The sequence below is a fragment of the Sorex araneus genome, chromosome 2 (assembly GCF_027595985.1).
Source record: "Sorex araneus isolate mSorAra2 chromosome 2, mSorAra2.pri, whole genome shotgun sequence".
In the NCBI taxonomy this organism is placed as follows: domain Eukaryota; kingdom Metazoa; phylum Chordata; class Mammalia; order Eulipotyphla; family Soricidae; genus Sorex; species Sorex araneus.
In genome coordinates, this window is record NC_073303.1 from 250,085,011 (window position 1) to 250,106,661 (window position 21,651).

General features: G+C 54.6%; 1 protein-coding gene across 1 annotated transcript; it reads right to left on the reverse strand.

The window, feature by feature from the left end:
• Positions 1–7,010: 7,010 nt before the first annotated feature.
• On the reverse strand, positions 7,011–10,960 carry GARIN3 (golgi associated RAB2B interactor family member 3). Its single transcript, XM_004611536.2, has 2 exons — positions 10,340–10,960; positions 7,011–8,132 (listed from the first exon to the last, which is right to left on the reverse strand). Exons 1-2 carry the CDS (start codon positions 10,958–10,960, stop codon positions 7,011–7,013), a joined length of 1,743 nt encoding a protein of 580 aa, XP_004611593.1.
• Positions 10,961–21,651: the final 10,691 nt, after the last annotated feature.

Consider the following 21,651-nt stretch of genomic DNA (forward strand, 5'->3'; position numbering starts at 1 on the left):
TCCTCCTCCCCTTCTTCTCCTCTTCTTTATTCTCTTTCCCCGCCTCCCTTTCTTTCCCTTTTCGTTCTTTCCTTCTCTTTTCTTTCCTTCCTTCCTTTCCTTTCTTCTTCCCTTCCTTCTCTTTTTCTTTATTTTCCTTCCTTTCTTTCCCTCCCTTTCTCTTTCTCTTTTATTTTTTGGGGGGTGCTACATTCAGCAGTGCTCAGAGCCTGCTCTTGGCTCTGCTTTCAAGGCTCACTCCTGGCAAGGCCTGGGGACCCTATGAGACTCTGGGGGTTGAACCCAGATCAGCCATGTGCCAGGCAAGTGCCTTACCCACTATGTGATCTCTCCAGCCCTCATGACTCATTTTCAAAATCAGACTTCAAGGTTTCTTTTGAAGGTTATTTTTCTAGTAAGTTGCAGGTTAAATCTCTTCTGAGAAAGGCTCTCAGCTTTACCTGTCTACATATTGGGCCACACCCAGCAGTGCTCAGGGGCTAGTCCCTGCTATTCCCTGGCTCAGGAATGCGCCCCCTGATGGTGCCAGGTCAGCAGGATGCAAAAGCAAGTACCTTAACCCCTGTACTATCTCTCCATCCCAATACACGCACTCTGGTACCATCCTGACTTGTCCCTTGCCGTCCCACCGACTGCCCCGTTTCACGTCCTAATCACCATCTCGCTGCTGTCTGGGGTAAATACCCACCTTTGTCACTCACCACCAGGGCCACCCCCCCGACCTGAGCCCAGCTGCAGAGACCCATTGCCCTGCAATTTGGAAACCACGTACCCCACCCCCACCCCCCTGCCCCCAAGCTGAGATTTCTCCCTCTCTCAGAAAGACATAGCATGTTCTAGTGAGGAATGCTGCCAGTTAAATCCTACAAAAAGATAAGTCAATGCTTTTGGATTTTTTTCGGTTTTTGTTGGGGGCTGAGGCCACACCCAGTGATGCTCAGGGGTTACTCCTGGCTCTACACTCAGGAATCACTCCTGGTGGTGCTCAGGGGACCCTCTGGGACATCAGGGATCGAACCCAGGCCGGCCGCAGGTGAGGCCAGCGCCCTCCCCGCTGTCCTTTATCTCCAGCGGCTGCGTTATGTATTGTCACTGTCACTGGGGTCAAGTCTACATTTACACGACTGTGGAATTTCATCAGAGAAATAGGAGCAGGGGCTGGACTGGAGAGAGTAAAGCAAGTAGGGCCTTGCATGGGCTGAACCAAGTTTAATTCCCGGCAACCCTCCCAAAATAAATAAATAAATAAACAAATAAGTTTATTTGTTTATTTATAAAAGAAATTTTTAAAAAACGGGGCGGAGCAATAGCACAGCGGGTAGGGCATTTGCCTTGCACGCAGCCGACCCGGGTTCGATTCCCAGCATCCCATAGGGTCCCCTGAGCACCGCCAGGAGTGATTCCTGAGTGCAGAGCCAGGAGTAACCCCTGTGCAAAGCCGGGTGTGACCCAAAAAGCAAAAAATAAATAAATAAAAGAAATAATTCCTAGCACCCCAAAGGGACACTCCCCCCACACACACCTCCACCGCCTGAACCCACCAGGAGTGATCTCTGAGCAAAGAGCCAGGAGTAAGCCCCGAGCTTTACTGGGTGTGGCCCAAAACAAAGAGTGAAGACTGGGTCCATCATTCTTACACAGGATACCTTCCCCGCCACCAGCCCCGCCTGGCCCAGCCCGGGCCCACTCCCTGCCCTCCCACTGTACTCTTCCCTCCGCCCCTTACCACTGTCCCCTCCACCCAAGGCACCTCTTCCTTCCTTCTCCTCTAGGTCATGGCAAACCCATTTTTTTTATTTTAATTTTTTTGCTTTTTTGGTCACACCCAGCGATGCCCAGGGGTTACTCCTGGCTCTGCACTCAGGAATTACTCCTGGCGGTGCTAGGGGGACCCCATGGGGTGCTGGGAATCGAACTCAGGTCGGCTGCATGCAAGGCAAACGCCCTCCCCGCTGTGCTATCGCTCCAGCCCCTCAAACCCATTTTTTTTAAATGTAGGAGAACTGCTATTTATTCAGCCATTGATCAAGCTAATTGAATTGGGCATAACTGAATTGGGCATAAACTCCACAGTACTTTTTTTTTTTTGCTTTTTTTGGGTCACATCTGGCAATGCACAGGGGTTACTCCTGGCTCTGCACTCAGGAATTACTTCTGGTGGTGCTCAGGGAACCATATGGGATGCTGGGATTCAAACCCGTGTGCAATGCAAATGCCCTACCCGCTGTGCTATCACTCCAGCCCCTCCACAGTACTTTTTAAAAAAATTTAATTGGACATTCATGAGGGGCTGGAGCGATAGCACAGAGGGTAGGGCATTTGCCTTGCATGCAGCTGACCCAGGTTTGATTCCCAGCATCCCATAGGGTCCCATGAGCACCGCCAGGAGTAATCCTGAGTGCAGAGCCAGGAATAACCCCTGAGCATCGCTGACTGTGACTCAAAAAGAAAAAAAAAAGGTTGATATGGAGGAGAGACAAGTAAAGAATTACAACAACAGGGGCTGGAGCGATAGCACAGCGGGGAGGGCGTTTGCCTTGCATGCAGCCGACCCAGGCTTGATTCCCAGCATCCCATAGGGTCCCCTGAGCACTGCCAGGAGTAATTCCTGAGTGCATGAGCCAGGAGTAACCCCTGTGCATCACTGGGTGTGACTCAAAAAGTGGGAAAAAAAATTACAACAACACTACTCTCTCTCTCTCTCTCTCTCTCTCTCTCTCTCGGGGCTGGAACGATAGTCCAGCGGGGAGAGCGTTTTCCTTGCACACGGCTGACCGGGGTTCAATCTCTGGCATCCCATAAACAACAAGACAAAATACCCACAGCTCTCAGGAGGAACCCCTGAGCATCACCGGGGTGATGCATAAAACAAAACAAACAACAAAACAAAAAACCCACTGCTCTCATTTCTGTGCAGCCAGCCTCTAGCACCCGCTGATTGTGGATCTGCTGATCATGGCATAATTTTCACACATAAGCAATGCAGACGCCACTTGCTTGAGCAGAGCCAGAGGGATAGTCCAGCGGATCGGGCTCTTGCCTTACACATGTGCTTACCATCCCCGGTACCCCATAGGGTCCCCTGAGCCCCTCCAGGAGTGATCCTTGAGCACAGAGCCAGGAGTCAGCCGTGAGCCCTGCCAGGCGTGACCCCCAAACAAAATTTTTTTAAAAAGTATAATTCAGCAGACCTTTCTTTTTTTTTCTTTTTAGGTCAGCTCTCAGATCCCCCCACTTTTTTTTTTTGCTTTTGGGGTCACACCCAGCAATGCACAGGGGTTACTCCTGGCTCTGCACTCAGGAATTATATCCTGTTGGTGCTCGGGGGACCCTATGGGATGCTGGGAATTGAACCTGGGTCAGCTGCGTACAAGGCAAACACCTTACCCACTGTGCTATCGCTCCAGCCCCTGACCTTTCTTCCTTTTTTTTTGCTTTTTTGGGTCACACCTGGCGATACTCAGGGGTTACTCCTGGCTCTGCACTCAGGAATTACTCCTGGTGGTGCTCGGGGGACCCTATGGGATGCTGGGAATCAAACCTGGGTCGGCTGCATTACAAGGCAAACACTTTCCCCGCTGTGCTATCGCTCCAGCCCCTGACCTTTCTTTTCTTCCTTTCACAATTTTTCTCTGGGGGCCACTCTTGGTAATGCTCCGGGGTTATTCCCAGGTCTGCAGTCAGGAATTACTCCTGCAAGTGCTCAGGGGACCCTAGAGGACACCAGGAATCCAACCTGAGTTGGCCACATGTGAGGCAAGCGCCCTACCCTACCCATTGTACTATTGCTCCAGCACCTTTTCCCCCCACTCCCAATTTTTAAAATAATCCCAGGGGCCGGGGAGATCGTCCAGGGGTTAGTTAAGGAGCTTGCATGCCTTGCTTGGGGCAGAACCTGTTCTATTAACAGCCCCGTAGGGTCCCTCCGGCACCACCAGGAGTGATCCCTGAGCACAGAGGCTGGAGTGAGCCCTGCACACAGCCAGAGGTCTGAAAACAGACGCGAAATTTATAGCCCCACTTGTATTGTTTGATTTTTTTCCCTTTATCTTTGATTGTGCCCAGGGTTTGCTCTGTGCTCCAGGATGACTGAGCACAGCACTCCAGGGTTTTGCTGTCCCGGATAAGTCTCCCCCAAAGCTCTCCAGGTGTCCTGGGTGGGTTTGCCAGGGAATAGCCCATGACAGTAAACTGTGAAGCGTAACTCTGGGGGGGACCAAGGTCCATCTCTGGGCTCTGCGCGAACCCAAGTCTCTCTCACCGTTCACTCACAGCGCGGGCCTAGAGGCCGGCACAGAAGGCGCCTGGCTCATGGTCTTATACCTAAACACACTCATACACTCACATACACACAAACACACATATACACACTCACAGACACATACACTCACAAACACATACACACTCACATATGCACTCACAAAGACATACTCACACTCACAAACATATACACTGTCACATATACACTCACAAACATACACTCACAAACACATACACACACTCACATATACACTCACAAACACATACATACTCACAAACACATACGCTCACAAACACACACACATACTCACAAACACAAACTTGCACATACACTCACAAATACATATTCACACTCACAAACACATACACACATACTCACAAACACATACACACACTCACAAACACATACACTCACATACATCCACAAATACATACACACATACCTCACAAACACATGCACACACACATACACACACTCACACATACACACACTCACACACACGCATACACCTATTTTTGAAACTTTATGCATTCATTTTTGACTTGGGGGCTGTACCCAGAAGTGCTCAGGGCTTACTCCTGGCTCTGTGCTCAGGGATCACTCCTGGCAGGGTTCAGGGGACCATGTGGGGTTCATTCACACGCGGGACAAGCACCCCGACTACCATACTATTGCTCTAGCTCCTACACACACATCCTTTAATACACAAGCATCCATAGACAACATAGAAATAAATGCAACAGCATTAACACCCTGGATGCCAGTTCCTAGTTAAAATCACCAACTTCAGGGGCCTGAAAGCTAGTATAGTGGATTTTGGGGGGAGAGGGGATTTTTTTTTCTTTTTGGGTCACACCCGGCGATGCACAGGTGTTCCTCCTGGCTCTGCACTCAGGAATTACTCCTGGCGGTGCTCGGGGATGCTGGGAAATCGAACCAGGGTTGGCCACGTGCAAGGCAAATGCCCTCCCCACTGTGCTATCGCTCCAGCCCCGAGATAGTACAGTGGGGAAAGTGCTTGTCTTGCATGCAGCCGACCTGGGTTCAATTCCCGGCGTCCCATATAGTTCTCCAAGCACTCTTAGGAGTGTCCCCTTGAGCATAGAGCCAGGATTAACCCAAGCGTCACTCCTGTCTCCCTCCTCAGCCCCTCTGCCGCCCCTCCCCCCAAAATCCCAACTTCACACTTGATTCTTTTTCTTTTACCAGGTGAGGCTTGGGGAGGATACTCAGGGTGGTGCTCCCAGGATCACCCCCAGCAGTGCTGGGCATCGTGGGTGGAGAGGAGGAGGGGCTTTGCAACACTGGGGATCAAACCCAGGAGTTTGGCGCCCAGAGCCTGCAACACCCCCCACCCCCCATCTCCAGCCAGTCCCAGTCCCCCATCACCAGCCCTTTGACCCAGTTTCCCACACTTTTTTTTTTTTTTTGCTTTTTGGGTCACACCTAGCGATGCTCAGGGGTTACTCCTGGCTTTGCACTCAGAAATTACTCCTGGCGGTGCTTGGGGACCATATGGGATGCTGGGGATTGAACCCGGGTCAGCCGCATGCAAGGCAAACTCCCTACTGGCTGTGCTATCGCTCCGGCCCCCATTCTCTTTTTTTAAACTATTTATTTTTGGGTTTGGGGGCTACACCCAGCATGTTCAAGGCTCACTCCTGTCTCTGTGCTCCGGCATCACTCCTGGTGGAGGTCAGGGGACCCTGGGGAGTGCTGGGAATTGAACCCGGGTTGGCCGTATGCCAGACAAGCAAGCGCCCTAGTTGCTGTACTACCACTCTGCCCCCCTGGCCTCCCACACTGTCAAACTTGACATATTCTTTTTATTTTTCTTTTTGGGTAACACCCAGCAATGCTGACTTTGCACCCAGGAATCACTCCTGGCAGTGCTGGGGGACCCTATGGGATGCTGGGGATCGAACCCAGGTCGGCCGTGTGCAAGGCAAACGCCCTCCCTGCTGTGCTATTGCTCTGGCCCAGACTTGACATATTCTTTGTCTACAAAAGCTGCTATGACCCTTCGTACACTCCCAGGCTTCCCTGGGTCTAGGGACTGTCTGAAAGATGCTGACCAGCAGGAGGATCTCCCAAGAGGAGAGTGGGGAGCCCAAAGGGAAATGGAGGGGGTGATGGAGCGATGGTACAGCAGGGAGGGCGCCTGCCTTGCACGTGGCCGACCTGGGTTTGATCCCTGGCATCCTATGGGCTCCTCTGGGCACCGCCAAGGGTGATCCCTGAGCACAGAGCCAGGTGTCAGCCCTGAGCATTACTGGGTGTGATAAAAAAAAAAAACAAGAGAAAAAAGGGGGGGATGCCTAGAGTGATAGTACAACAGGGAGGGCGTTTGCCTTGCATGCGGCTGACCTGGGTTTGATTCCCAGCATTCCATAGGGTCCCCTGAGCACCACCAGGAGTCATTCCTGAGTGCAGAGCCAGGAGTAATCCCTGTGCAAAGCTGGGTGTGACCCAAAAAGCAAAAAAAAAAAAAAGGAAAAAAAAGGGGGTAAGGAGGAAGGAAGTCCAAGTTTCCCCTGTGCATGGGGGGTGGGGGTGGGTCTCTGTTTACCTGGACGCCGGCGTTTTGGGGCCAGCAGCCTCAGGGGACCCGGGCACCAGCAGGGAAGGCGCCCGACGCGGGCGTGGAGTGGTAGGTTCCCTTTATTAAAGACAGCTGGGGATGGCTTCTCGAGGGACACGTCCCCGGAGCCCCGTCTCTGCGGCCGCCTCCTGCCCCGGGCCCCGGGTTCTAAGCGGATTTGGTTTCGATGATGATGGTCTCCCTGGTCTCGGAGGTCATGATGCCAGAGATGTCCACCCCCTCGCCCTCGGCTGACTGCTCCAGCTTGGCCTCGAGATTGTGCTTCTCCACCGTCTTGGCCATGATGTCCACGCCCCGGTCCGAGGTGGCCCGGAAGTTCTTGAAGAAGGAGCTGATCTTGCTGGGCTTCTTGCTCAGCGTGCTGGCGCTGTCCACGGTGGAGCGGCTGTGGCTGGCCTTCTGCGACGACGACCCCGATTCCTTGACGGAGCCCCGGTGGTGGCTCTTCCCGGAGCCCCCTCTCCTCCGGCTGCCACCCTGCCCTTTGTCCTTGCCTTCTCGCCGGCTGCCCCGGCCGGACGACCGGTGGGACACGGGGCGGGACGAGGTCTTGCGCTTGGGTTTGTCCGAGCCCGAGCGGCGGTGGTGACCCTCCCTGGCCTTGGGCGGGTGGGGCCGGCTCTTTCGGGAGGGACTTCGATCCTTCTTCTCCTTCTTTTCCCTCTTCTCCCTCTTCTCCTTGGGGTCTTCCGTGCCGGACGCGGGGGTCTTCTGGCTCCCATCCCGCTCGCTCATGTAGCCTTCGCTCTGCAGAGTGGACACCAGGGGCGGCAAGGGGGTGGGGGGCGGGGAGCTGACGGTGGCCACGGCGGCGGCGGCGGCCACGGCGGCGTCTCCCTTGATGAGGGGCTCCTTGGCAGGGCCCCCCGCCTTGGCCTTGTTTCGAGAGGCCTTCCCTTGAGTCTGTTTGCTGGTTCTGGTGGCCACAGCCATGCTGGTGCTCTCGGAGGATACTGCCAGGGCCCCCGCGATGGACTGGAAGCCGGTCAGCTCGCCGGGGCCCAAGGAGGACAGGCCGGCCTTGCTGCTGGTGGCCAGGGACGTGCTCACCCCGCCGCTGGTGCTCCCCACGAAGGCCAGGCTCCCGGCCAAGGAGGCCTCCGTGTTGGGCATGGGGCTGGAGCCGGACGCTGAGGGCGGGCCGCCCCCAGCCGCGGTGGGTTGGATGCCCTCGCCCCCCGCGAAGCCCGACGAGGAGAGGCCACGGACATCCCGGTTTCTGTGATGCTTCAGCTCGTGCTGGTCCCCTTCGCCTTGCAAATCCGAGACCTGGGCGGTGGGGGACAGAGTGGGAGGGGCGGGGGTGAGTCACAGCGGGGCGTGCTGGGGTGGATCTGGAGCAGGGGTGGGGGGGTGGGGAGGGCGCAGGGGCAGGTGGACCGTCCCTCCCGCCTTCTCCACTGTCCCCCGAAGCGTCTGTGATTAGGAGAAACTTGGAGAGGTTCCAAGTCCCCAAGCGGTAGAGGGTGTGTGTGTGTGTGTGTGTGTATTTGTGTGTGTGTGTGTGTGTGCATGCCACACCTGGCGGTGCTCAGGGCTTACTCCTGGCTCTGTCAGGCCCTGGAGAGGTTCCAAGTCCCCAAGCGATAGGGGAGTGTGTGTGTGTGTGTGTGTGTGTGTGTGTGAGACACCTGGCGGTGCTCAGGGCTTACTCCCGGCTCTGTCAGGCCCTGGAGAGGTTCCAAGTCCCCAAGCGGTGGTGGGGGGGGAGTGTGTGTATTTGTGTGTGTGTGTGTGTGTGTGTGTGTGTGTGTCACACCTGGCGGTGCTCAGGGCTAACTCCTGGCTCTGTCAGGCCCTGGCGATGCTCCAGGCACCCTATGGTGTCCAAGGATTGAACCCGGGTCGAGCGTGTGCAAGGCAAGCGCCCTCCCTGTTATTTGTGACCCAGTCTCTGACCCAATCTCATAGGCCTGCCTGGTGCCAGAAAAATCACCCAGAATCGGTCTCCCCACCCCCCACCCCCCACAGCCGAGCCTGCATTTGACAGAGTGTGCTTAGATTTCTTTTCTTTTTTTTGGAGCTGGGGGAGTGGGGATGCATATCCAGTAGAATTCAGGGGCTATGCCCATCTCTGCTCAGGAGTGACCCCATCGGTTCTCAGGATTCGAACCAGGACCGGGAGGACGCAAGGCAGGTGCCTTCACCTCTTGGCCGTCTCTGCAGCCGGCCTTTCTCAGAGGCCTGGTTCCAACAAGTGGGTCAGCGACGGGCCGCAGCGGGGGGAGAAACCAGGCGGGTATGCTCGCCCTTGAGTTGCTTGTGGGACATTGGCCACAGTCCCCGTGGAGAAGACAATGCGGGGGACAGTCCTAGACTGGAAGACCAATGGCTGGAGGCCAGTGGGGACAGCCCAGACCCCCACCTCTCCACCTAGTCTGCATCAACCCTGTTTTTTTTTTTTTTTAAAGTTTGCTTCTTCTTTTCCTTTTTGGGTCACACCTGGCAATGCACAAGGGTTACTCCTGGTTCATGCACTCAGGAATTTCCCCTGGTGGTGCTCAGGGGACCCTATGGGATGCTGGGAATAGAACCTGGGTTGGCCGAGTGCAAGGCAAACGCCCTCCCCGCTGTGCTATTGCTCCAGCCCCAAGCTTGCTTTTTTTTGGAGGGGGGAGAGAGGGAGGAGGTAACACCCAGTGGTGACTCAGGGTTCACTCCTGGTGAGCTTGGGGGACCCTCAGGGATGCTGGCGATCAAACCCGGGTCAGACACGTGCAAGGCAAACGCCCTCCCCGCTGTACTATGGCTCCAGCTCCTCAGCATCAATCTTTTCTCCAACCTTCTATTCTTCCTATAACCCCCCCTTCTCCATCATCCTACAGCTGCCCCCCCTAGTTTCATGCTGAGCCCCCACAGTCCCTAGCTTCATACTGAGGCCCCAGCATGGATACAATTTTCTTTTTCTCTTTTTTTTCTTTTTGGGTCACACCCGGCGATGCACAGGGGTTCCTCCTGGCTCATGCACTCAGGAATTACCCCTGGCAGTGCTCAGGGGACCCTATGGGATGCTGGGAGTCAACCCGGGTCGGCCACGTGCAAGGCAAACGCCCTCCCGGCTGTGCTATCACTCCAGCTCCATGGGTACAATTTTCTCCTGGAGTATATCGGGGGTCCCAGAAAAGGGTGACATGGACACCCGAGAGCAAAATCCTAGTCTAGAGAACAGACTCTGTGTGTGTGTGTGTGTGTGTATGTGTGTGTGTGTGTGTGTGGCACCAGAGAGAGAGAGCCGGCACAGGAAATCAGGCCCTTTCCCTCCGAGTGCCACCAACCTAGGCTCGATCCCCGGCATCGCAACTGGGTCCCCCAGGCCAGCCCTGCCAGGAGTCAGCCCCAAGCGGGCAGGATCCCGGGGACCTCCCCGAGCATGTGGTTATGGGGGTCTGGCCCGCCTGACCCCGAGCCGTTCCCCACGGCCCTCCTCCCATACCCCCCCACCACCACCCCCTGAAACCGTCCCAACGGCTGCACACCAGCAGGCACTTGTCCTCCTCCATGGTCAGGTCCCCCGTCTGCAGGGTCGGGGTGCTGCTGCAGCTCTCCATGGGGGGCCGGAGCAGGTAGACCAGCTTCTCCCAGTAGCAGAAGAGGTCCTCTCGGGCGTCCGAGGGCGGGCAGAGCTGCAGGTAGAAGGTGCGGCCCGTGGCCAGCTTGAGGCGCAGCTGCTGCTTCTGGCGGTCGTGGACGGAGATCTTGACGAACTTGAGCGGCAGCAGCCGGGTGAGCTCCAGGGTCTTGGCGGACTTGCGGCCTTTCCCCTTGGCGGGCCGGGGATGGGCGCGGGGGGGCAGGTGGTCTTCGCCCGTCTTGGCGGGCCGGGCCAGCAGCATGACGTCGGGCAGCGGGAGGATGGGGCTGGTGGACGCGATGCCCACGGTGACCATGCGCACGCGGTTGTGCACGTCGATCACCTCCCCTTTCTTGCTGATCTGGATGAAGTCGCTCTCGAACATGGGCGCGTACTTGAAGATGTCGTACTCCCCGCCCCGGTACAGCTGCCGCTGCAGGTCGCCCATGGAGGTGTTGAAGACGCCCATGGACCGGTAGTTGTGGGCCGTGTAGTAAGGCAGGAGGCACTCGCTGCTGCTGCTCATGGCTCCGCGGGCCACGAATCGCGTGCCAGAGAGAGAGAGAGAGAGAGAAAGGGCAGAGGCAGCTGCCCACCCCTCCGCAGGGCCCTGTCTAAGGCCCCCTCCCCGCCAGGCCCTCCCCTTTATCCCGCACGGCCCTTTGTGACCTGTCCGCAGCAGCACACACACCCCTTTGTGGCAGCCTGCCAGGCTGTCCCCCCTCCTCCCTCCCACCCGCTGCTGCCCCCCCACACCCCTACACACACCCCCAACCACCACCCCACACTCAAGTTCCCTCAGATCCGTCTGCAGGGGCGCCAAGGCCGAGCGTGAGGACGAAACGGAAGCCATGACAGGCTGCAGCTAATGTTAAGTTTATTTTTTTGTTTGTTTGTTTGTTTTTGCTTTTTGGGTCACACCCAGCGATGCTCAGGGGTGACTCCTGGCTTTGCACTCAGGAATTACTTGTGGCGGTGCTTGGGGGACCCTATGGGATGCCGGGGATCGAACCCGTGTCGGCCGCGTGCAAGGCAAACGCCCTACCTGCTGTGCTATCGCTCTGGCCCCAGCTAATGTTAAGTTTTGTTTTTGCTTTGTTTTGTTTTGTTTTTGCTTTTTGGGTCACACCCAGCGATGCACAGGGGTTCCTCCTGGCTTTGCACTCAGGAATAACTCCTGGTGGTACTCGGGGGACCCTATGGGATGCTGAGAATCAAACCCAGGTCGGCCGCGTGCAAGGCAAACGCCCGACCCGCTGTGCTATCACTCCAGCCCCCTAACATAAAGGTGTTTGGTTTTTTTTTTTCTTTTTTCTTTTTGGGTCACACCCGGTGATGCACAGGGGTGACTCCTGGCTCTGCACTCAGGAATCACTGCTGGCAGGGTTCAGGGGACCCAGTGGCCCAGTGGGGCACCGGGGATGCTGGGTCGGCCACGTGCAAGACAAATGCCCTCCCCGCTGGACTATTGCTCCAGCCCCTTCAAAAGGACTTTCAAGGCGCAAGGCTCTTTTTTTTTTCTTTTTGGGTCACATCTGGCGATGCACAGGAGTTACTCCTAGCTCTGCACTCAGGAATGACTCCTGGCGGTGCTCAGGGGGACCCTATGAGATGCTGGGAATCAAACCCGGGTGGGCCACGTTCAAGGCAAATGCCGTCCCCGCTGTGCTATCGCTCCAGCCCCCCCTAACATGAAGTTTTGACTAGGTCTAAGTTTTTGTTTCCCAGAAACTGAACTTGCAGTTTCTGGTAAACATCCAGTTGAGTCACCTGCCCCCAGCACTGCTAGCTCATCTGACTGGTCATGAGGCGGTCACTATGTCCATTTTTTGGAACAAACACAAACCGACTGTTATCAAATGTTGACAAATCGCTGACCCCTGTTGGCTTGACCACTGTTATCCTAGTACTTGCTCAGCCTTGAACCCTATATAAATTGCCGGTGACTTGGAGTCAGGGTCCTGGTCAAGACTCCACTGTGTTGGATGAGACTTAGACCCTGGCTCAAGGTAGCATTAAAGTTCCTTTGCATTTTGTGCATTATCATGTGTGGACCTGGTCTCTCTGCCACTAGGGATCTGAAATTCGGGCACAACACGAGGCAAGCAATTCTGCTCTGGGCTGAGTCTGGCTTCGGGTGTGTGTGTGTGTGTGTGTGTGTGTGTGTGTGTGTGTGTTTCCCTGCAAAAATGAACTGAGCCCCCCTGAGGAGGCTGGAGCCAGGCACACAATCCAGGGCTGCCCATGCAGGGCACTGGGGAGTCTTGGGGTGGGGGGAGTGCTCAGGGGAGGGGGGAGGCAGCCACCCGGGTCCTCAGTGTCCAACCAGGTGTGTATCTCAGGGTGGGGATGGGGACCCCGTTTTTTTTTTGTTTTGTTTGCTTTTTGCATGACTTCATCCTTTTTACGACTGAGTAGTCACGAATCACACGAATCACAAAATCCCGCTAATCGTCGATTTCTCGAGCGGGCTCAGTAACCTCTCCATACATCCTTTCCCTGAGATCTTAGAAATCTCTCTAAGGATGTCGCACTGGAGGCTCTTTCAGGGTCAGGGGAATGGGATCCAGCTTGTTACTGGTTTTAGCATATGGATACACCATGGGAAGCTTGCAAGGCTGTCCCATGTGGGCAGGAAACTCTCAGTAGCTTGCCAGTTTCTCCCAGAGGGAGAAGTAGGCTACAAGATATGGCTTCTGGGAGCTTGCTTTTTAAGTCTCTGGATGTTGGCCGTTGATGGGATTACACACACCTGGGTTCCTCTGCCGGTACCTTCATGCGTGAGGCCTGTCCAAACGTGTGGAAAGTGGCCTCGAGCATGGCTGTAGCTAGGTTCCGGTGGTCTTTGGCCGCCGGGAGCTCTGCTCGGGGTGGGGAGGGAAGCTGGAGCCCATCCCCTCTGAGGGGCCCCGGGGAAGACAGCCAGGCATGCGGGCAAGAAACTCTCTGTATATTGTATATCTGTACTATAATTTTTTTTAAAAAAATTATTAGTGAATCACCATGGGGCACAGTTACAGATTTACAAAATTTCGTGTTTGCATTTCAGTCATACAATGATCGAGTACCCATCCCTCCACCAGTGCCCATTCTCCACCACCAATGCTCCCAGTATCTCACCCAGCACCCCCACTCTTTTTCTTTCTTTCTTTTTTTTTTTTTTTGGTATTGAATCACCATGAGATACAGTTACAAGCTTTCATGTTTGGGTTACCATCACACAAGGATCCAACACCCATCCCTCCACCAGTGCACATTCCCCACCAACAATATCCCCAGTATACACCCCCTTCCCACCCTCCCCCTGCCTCTATGGTAGACAATATTCCCCATACTCTCTCTCTACTTTTGGACATTATGGCTTGCAACACAGACACTGAGAGGTCATCATGCTTGCTCCTTTATCTACTCTCAGCACGCATCTCCCATCCCAACTGGTTCCTCCAGCCATCATTTTCTTTCTATTCCAGCTGCCTTCTCCCCTCCGCTCATGAGGCAGGCTTCCAGCTATGGGGCAATCCCCCTGGCCCTTGTATCTACGGTCCTTGGGTAGGGGACTCTGTTTTGAGGGCAGTTCTGTTTTGTTTTCCAGACCTGGCTCACCCGGGAGGACTGGGGAAGCCTGGAACTCTGGAGGAGAAGGTGGCTTCTCTCCTGGGGCCTGGGACGCCAGTTCTCCCATTTTTGTCTCCCTCCCCTGCTGCTGCAAAGGTGCTGCCGTGACCAGTGACTTCAGGGGTCAGCGGGGACAGGCGGGTGCCACCAGGCTTCACAGGAGGCATGAATCACGGTGGGGTCCCCCCACCCCTCACACATGACCCCGGGGAGGTTGCGCTGCTCTGAGGTTTATGTGATTCACGGCTAGGTGGAAGGTTTCTTTGAAAAGCTCTTTCAGAGAATGTTCTTCTGTTGGTTTCCTTTGTTGGTTTCTCCAGCTTCTTCTGGAACTGTTCTGTTGATTTTCTGTGTATTTTATTTTATTTCATTTTTATTTTTGGGTCACACCTGGCAATGCACCGGGGTCATCTGCATTCTGCACTCAGGAATTACCCCTGGCGGAACTCGGGGGACCCTATGGGATGCTGGGGATCGAACCTGGGTTTCCCCACGCAAGGCAAATGCCCTACCCACTGTGCTATTGCTCCAGGCCCCTGCGTCTTTATTTTAAAGTTGCACAAGGAACCAAATTCCCCCTCCCCTGCTTTGAAAAATGTTTTCAACCACTGAAGTCTTTCAAACTACGTGAAGGTTTCCACATAAATCATAAACCACCAAATCTTGTTTTTTTTATTATTTAATTTTTTTTTATTTTTAGCACAGCGGGTAGGGCGTTTGCCTTGCACGTGGCCAACCTGGGTTCGATTCCTTCATCTCTCTCGGAGAGACTGGCAAGCTACCGAGAGTATCCCACCCGCACGGCAGAGCCTGGCAAGCTGCCCGTGGCGTGTTGGATATGCCAAAAACAGTAACAAGTCTCACAATGGAGACGTTACTGGTGCCCGCTCGAGCAAATCCATGAGCAATGGGACGACAGTGCTACAGAGCTACAGTGCTTTTTAGGAGGTGGTGATCACACCTGGCGGTGCTCAGGGGTCACTCCTGGCTCTGTGCTCAGGAATCACTCCTGGTGAAGCTCGGGAGACCCTATGGGGTGCCAGGGGTCAAACCCAGGTCAGGTACATGCAAGGTAAGTGCCCCACCCGCTGGACGATAGCTCCGGCCCCATCACGAAGTTCTTTAGCTCCCCTGAGACTATGTCCCGCGGGGCCTGGCTCTGTCTGTAGCATTTGGACAAATACACACTTGCTTGTGAGCACCAGAGTGTATCCCACGGGGTTTAATCACCCAAGTGTCCAACGATCAGAAATGTCCAGAGAGTGGAAAATCAAAGAGAAAGAATTTAGCTCTGAACAGCTAAAAGGATTTTTTTTCCTAAAGGTGTATCCAAAACAAACATCCCAAGTAGCGTAGATAACCGCATTACAGCAGTGAGAATGTCGAGGCTTTGTTTTGGCTTTGTTCCCTGGGCCACACCCGGCCAGGGCTGGGTGGCGACTCTTGTCCCAGTGCTCAGGGGCTATGCCTGGTGGTGCTCAGGGAACCACATAAGGAACCAGGATCAACCCTGGCCTCACATGTTCAAAGCATGTACTTGGCCTGTAGAGTGATTTCTCTGGCCCAATGCTCATGTGTTTTTTTTTTGGGGGGGTTGGGTTTTGGGGTTTTTTTTTTTTGGCTTTTTGGGTCACACATTTGTCAGTACTCGGAATGGGGTTACTCCTGGCTCTGCACTCAGGAATTACTCCTGGTAGTACTCGGGGACCCTATGGAAGCTGGGGCTTGAACCTGGGTCGGCTGCGTGCAAGGCAAACGCCCTCCCCGCTGGAACTTCTACTGCCCCTTCACCAACACAGCTTCCTCTATGGGAGGCCCTTTCCTTCTTTTCCTTTTTTTTTCTTTTTTTTTGGGGGGAGGGGGTTTTCCCGGTGATGTACAGGGGTTACTCCTGGCTCATGCACTCAAGAATTACTCCTTGAGTAATTCTTGAGTGTTCAGGGGACTGTATGGGATGCTGGGGATCGAACCCAGGTCGGCTGTGTGCAAGGCAAAAGCCCTCCCCGCAGGACTATGGTTTGGATGGGCACTTCTACTGCCCCTTCACCAACACTAGAATGCCCAAGACCCGCCACCCCCAGGACCTTCCTCCACCAGCCCTCCACCTCCTCCTTCCCTCCCTCGGCATTCTTTGTTGGTTTGGTTTTTCTTGTTATTGTTTGGGGGCCACACCTGGTAATGCTCAGGGGTTACTCCTGGCTCTGCACTCAGGAATCACTCCTGGCAGTGCTCAGAGGACCCTATGGGATGCTGGGGATCAAATTCGGGTCAGCCCCTACCTCCAGCTTCCCTCTATGGGAGACACTTTCCTTCTTGCTCTCTCCTTTTCCTTTTTTTTTCTTTTTTTTTTTTTTGGTGGGGGGGTTACACCTGGCGATGTACAGGGGTTACTCCTGGCTCATGAGCTCAGAAATTACTCCTGGTGGTGTTCAGGGGACCGTATGGGATGCTGGGGATCGAACCCAGGTCGACTGCGTGCAAGGCAAACGCCCTCCCCGCTGTGCTATTGCTCCAGCCCCTACAGCTAGGTTCTGCTGTAGGGGCTGGTGAAACCCTGCTGCTTGCTCCCATCCTGAGCGGAGCTAGAGGACCCGGCTCTGAGTTGCAGGAGCCAGAGCGGGAAGAACAGGGAGTGATTTTCTCTCCCACGTTGCCTACAGAGAAACAAGGCACTGGGGGACTGGAGCAATCGCACAGCAGGGAGGACGTCAGCCTTGCACGCAGGTGTGCAACCCGGGTTCGATCCCCAGCAACCCTGAAGGTCCCCCGAGCACCGCCAGGAGTGATTCCTGAGTGCAGAGCCAGGCATCAGCCCTGAGCATCACCAGGTGTAGCCCCCAAAGCAAACAACAAACCGACCCCAGCACAGGACTGAAACCCTGGCACGTGAGACCAGCCCCCAAGAGCCGCCCCCCAGAACTGACGAGGGTGGGGCAGAGCGGGAGGGGACCCAGAGGCAGTGGGGGAGGGGAGCTGGGGGCGGCCTTGAACAATAAAGAGGCAAACAGTAGTGAAGATGAGGGTCAGCAGGTAGCCAGGAGAAGGGGTGATGGGGGCAGCGAGTTGGGAAACTGAGGCCGGACTACTTCCGCTAAATGCTGGTACATTTGGGAAAGCACGTAGCAGGATGCCAGAGAGATAGTCCAGCAGGGAAGGCGCTTACCCGCCCTGCACACAGCCAACTTTGGGTTCGATCCCCGGCATCCCATAGGGTCCCCCGGGGCCCCCTGCCAGGAGTGATTCCCTGAGCACTGCAGGGTGTGGCCCCCAAACCCAACAAGATAATTCAACTTCTGCTGCCCACCTGTGATTCTTGCGGAAGCAAGGGGAGCAGATGGCTATAAATAGCTTCCTGTGGCCTCTGCCCCCACCTCTGGGCTCAGCGGGGCAGGATGTGCGGGCGGGGGAATATTTCCAAGGCAAGCGCATCCGGGTAAATCCCCAGGGCCTCAAATGCCACCCTGGGGGCCAGCGGTGTGGCAGTGAAGGGGGCTGGGCTGCAGCTACTCCGCCGCCAGGTGCTCGAGGCTACGGGAGGCCTCAGATGAAACCGGGAGAGGGAGGAGGGGGGTACCCTGACACCTGCGCACGCGCAGTCCGTGAGCTTGAACCACACAGGATGGGGCTGGAAGGATCGTGCAGTGGGTAGGGCAGCTTTGATCCCTGGCAACCCACAGGGTCCCCAGAGACCCGCCAGGAGCGACCCCTGAGTGCAGAGCCAGGAGTGAGCCCAGAGCACCGCCGGGTGTGCCCCCACCCCTCGCAAAGGAAAAGAAGGGCCGGAAAGATAGTCTAATGGGTAGGGCACTTGGCTTGCACGCGGAAACTGGGTTCCACCCCGCTGGCACAACATACAGACCCCTGAGTCCTGCCAAGAGTGATCTCTGAGCAGAGTCAGAAGTATACCCTGAGCACTGACAGGTGTGGTTACCCCCCAAAAAAAACCAAAAACTAAAAGCCACAGATTTGGGGGCCAGAGCAATAATATGTAGGTAGGCTCCTTTGCCTTGCACGAAGCCGAACCCAGGTTCCACCCCTGGCACCACGGATAGGGTCCCCAGACCCCTGCCAGGGGTCGCCCCTGAGCATAGAGCTAGGCACAAACCTGGAACACTGCCAGGTGTGACCCCCAAAACAAAACAAAACACACCTGAGCCATGGCCAGGAAGCCACCAGCCAAGGGACCCTCTTCACCTCTCGGCCCTTCATTCACTTTCCTCTGGCTCTGTCCTGGTCCTGCTCTGCTGCACTGCCCGTCCCCCGCCCTGCTGGGGACAGGAACCTCGCCCAGGGGTCAGGCTGGCCTGGGGGTATTGCTCAGCCATCTCAGGGGCAAGCAATCAGACGTGCAAAAAAGATACTAAAAGCTTAAACCGGGGCCGGAGCGATAGCACAGCGGGTAGGGCGTTTGCCTTGCACGTGGCCGACCCGGGTTCGATCCCTGGCATCCCATATGGTCCCCCAAGCACTTCCAGGAGCAATTCCTGAGTGCAAAGCCAGGAGTAACCCCTGAGCATCGCTGGGTGTGACCCAAAAAAGCAAAAAAAAAAAAAAACCCAAAAAACTAAAAGCTTAAACCACAGAGCAGAGATGGGAGAGGGACAGAGGGAGGTGGCACACACAGAAGCAACAAGAATGAAATAATCAGCAGTGAACTATTAAATGTATTTATTTGGAGAGACAGTACTGCAGTGAGGGCGTTTGCCTGGCACGGGACCAACTCTACCAACTCGGGTTTGATCTCATAGAGCCACCCCCCCACCAACACCACCACCACTACCACCATGCCCCACCAGGAGTAATCTCTGAGTATCACCCGTTGTGGTCCAAAACCAAGAAGAAAAATGCATATATTGGCTTCTGCACTGCCGGGGTCACACATGAGCAAGGCAGGTGCCCGAACAAGCTATATCTCCAGCCGCTAGAATTGTATATGTTATATTTAGCCTCTGGGAAAAAAAGAGGGGGGGTGAGGCAGAAGAATGCCACATAAGCGCTGATGTTATTCTACACGTGTCTGTTTGCTGGCATTTTTCCAATGAGGAGCTATTTTGCTTATATAACCAGAATCATACAGAATAGGACGGATTTGTATAATGTAAAGCTTTAAAATCAGGGCTGTGTCTTCCATCTGCCTCTGTTCTCTGCTTCCTGCTGATCAGTAATTTCTGACAAAAAAAGACATATGGGGTGGGGGGGATGTAGGATAACATTGATTTGTCCTTTCTCCCTCTTGCCGCAGGGAGCTTAGGTCTACTGGGTTACACCCATCACCCTGCTCTCGAGGCACCCCCGTTCCTCTGTGTTTATCTTCAACTTCTCTGGGCTCTGCTTCCTCGATTTGTGAATCACTTATATCCCCAAATCAGACCCTGTCACTTGTAGGGTCAGATCCTTCTGAGGACTCTGGATTTTGTCTGTGTAAATGAAATATTGCTTTTCTGTTTCCCTTATGCCCTTTCCATAGTTGACTTTAGAGCAATATCCTTTTTGTGTAGACACAGGAAGACAGTTAATGCTATGCTTTTGTAACTTGGGAGTTAATTGGCTCTTGGGCATCTGTCATATTTACCTGGCTTAAGCCTCAGTTTACCTTTCCTTCCTAACACCCCCAAAAGGAGGGTCCCAGCGAGGGACAAGGATGGACCCAGGGCAAGCTGTAAGGTACCCTGGCATCGAAAGGGGACAAGCTAAGCACCATGTGTATAATAAGTTAAGAGCACGGTCATGGACAAACTCTGCCATGGCCCAAAAATAAGTAGGGGCATTGGTGGAGGAAAATAAACACTGGTGAAGGGATTAGGTTTGAAACATTATACGCCTGAAACCAAATCATGAATAATTTTCTAAAGTTTTGGTGGCTAATCATTTTTATTTTAATTTTTGCTTGTTTTTTTGGCCACACCCAGCGATGCTCAGAGCTTACTCCTGGCTCTGTGCTCAGGAATCATTCCTGGAGGTGCTTGGAGGACCCTACTGGATGCTGGAGATTGAACCAGGTTGACCAGCCACGGTCAGTCACACACAAGGAAGACACCCAAACCACTGTATTATCGCTCCAGGCACAAGATATCTTTTATCTTCAACTGGATAGTAGAAATAAATGATAGTGTTTAAATGTTAAAGCTCGGGACCTTTCTCTGTCTGGCTCAATTTTCTAAAAGTTGGATCCCCATATTCCTACAGTGTGCACACACAGACACACGCACACACATGCACATACAACACACACACACATACACACACAACACACACATGACTGCTTTTATACAGAAGCAGGATTGGGGCCAGATACATCGCAGCAAAGGCAAGTACCTAGGCACGGGCTGTATCCCCAAAACCAAGCCCTGAGCACTGCTGGGAGCAACCCCCGAGCGTCCCACAGGAGCAGCCCCTGGGAGCATTGGCTGTGGTCCCTCAACACAAACCAAAAACCCGCCAGGATTAGGCCATGCCTGTGTCACCTGTGTCCTGCCATCCTGATGAGGCAGCCCCCATCCTATGAGCTCATAGGGCCCCAAGGATTGCTGGGGGCCACACTCTGCAGTGCTCAGGGCTTATGCCTGACTCTGAGCTCAGGGGTCACTCCGGGGTTTAGGGGACCCAATAGGGTGCCAGGGATCAAGCCCAGGCCAGCTGCAAGGCAAGCGCCCTTCCTGCTGAACTCTGTCCACCACCACCACCACCCTCCCCCCTTATCACTTTTTTTTCTTTTTTTGGTTTTTGGGCCACACCTGGCGACATTCAGGGGTTACTCCTGGCTCTGCATTCAGAAATTACTCTGGGAGGTGCTGTTTGAGGGACCCTATGGGATGTCAGAGATTGAACCCGGGTCAGCTGCGTACAAGGTAAACGCCCCCCCACTACTGCTTCCCCCTCCCCACTCCCTTGTCGGCCGCGTGCAAGGCAAACGCCCTACCCGCTGTGCTATCTCTCCAGCCCCTCCCATGTCACTCTTGACCCGATACAAATGACCCTGGCTGGTGGGAAAATTTGAAATAACGGTGGTGGGAAGGTGTAATGGTGGTGGGATTGGTGTTGAAATATTGAATGTAATCAACTAATGCGAACAACCTTATGACAATGAAATTTGAAAAAATTAAAAAAAATAATGACCCTGGCCATGCTTGGATCAGAACCACAAGCAAATAATGGGCTTCCAAACCTCATCCTAAGAGGACCTCGTGGGTCCAGGCCCCAGGGACGCTCTGGCAAGTTACAGATGAAGCAATCTGGTTTATCTCAAAGTCTCTTCCTGGACCAGAGTTTTGAACCGGGGGGGGGGGGATTGGGGGGCTGGAGAAGGGCGTTGGGAGCCGGGAGGGTCCTCTCTCTCTCCTCTCTGGGGTGCCCTCGATCACACCCCCCAGCCCATCTGGGGACCCCCCCTCTCCGATTCCTGGGCAGGCTGCAAACCTTCAAGAGGCACTGAGAGGGCTGGAGAGGTAACATGGCGGGGAGCACACTGGCCTTGCAGGCAGCTGACCAGGGTTCGATCCCTGGCACCGCACAGGTTCCCCCGAAACACCACCAGGATCGATTCCTGAGTGCAGAGCCAGGAGTTAGCCCTGAACAGGTGTAGCCCCCAAAAGAACAGTGAAA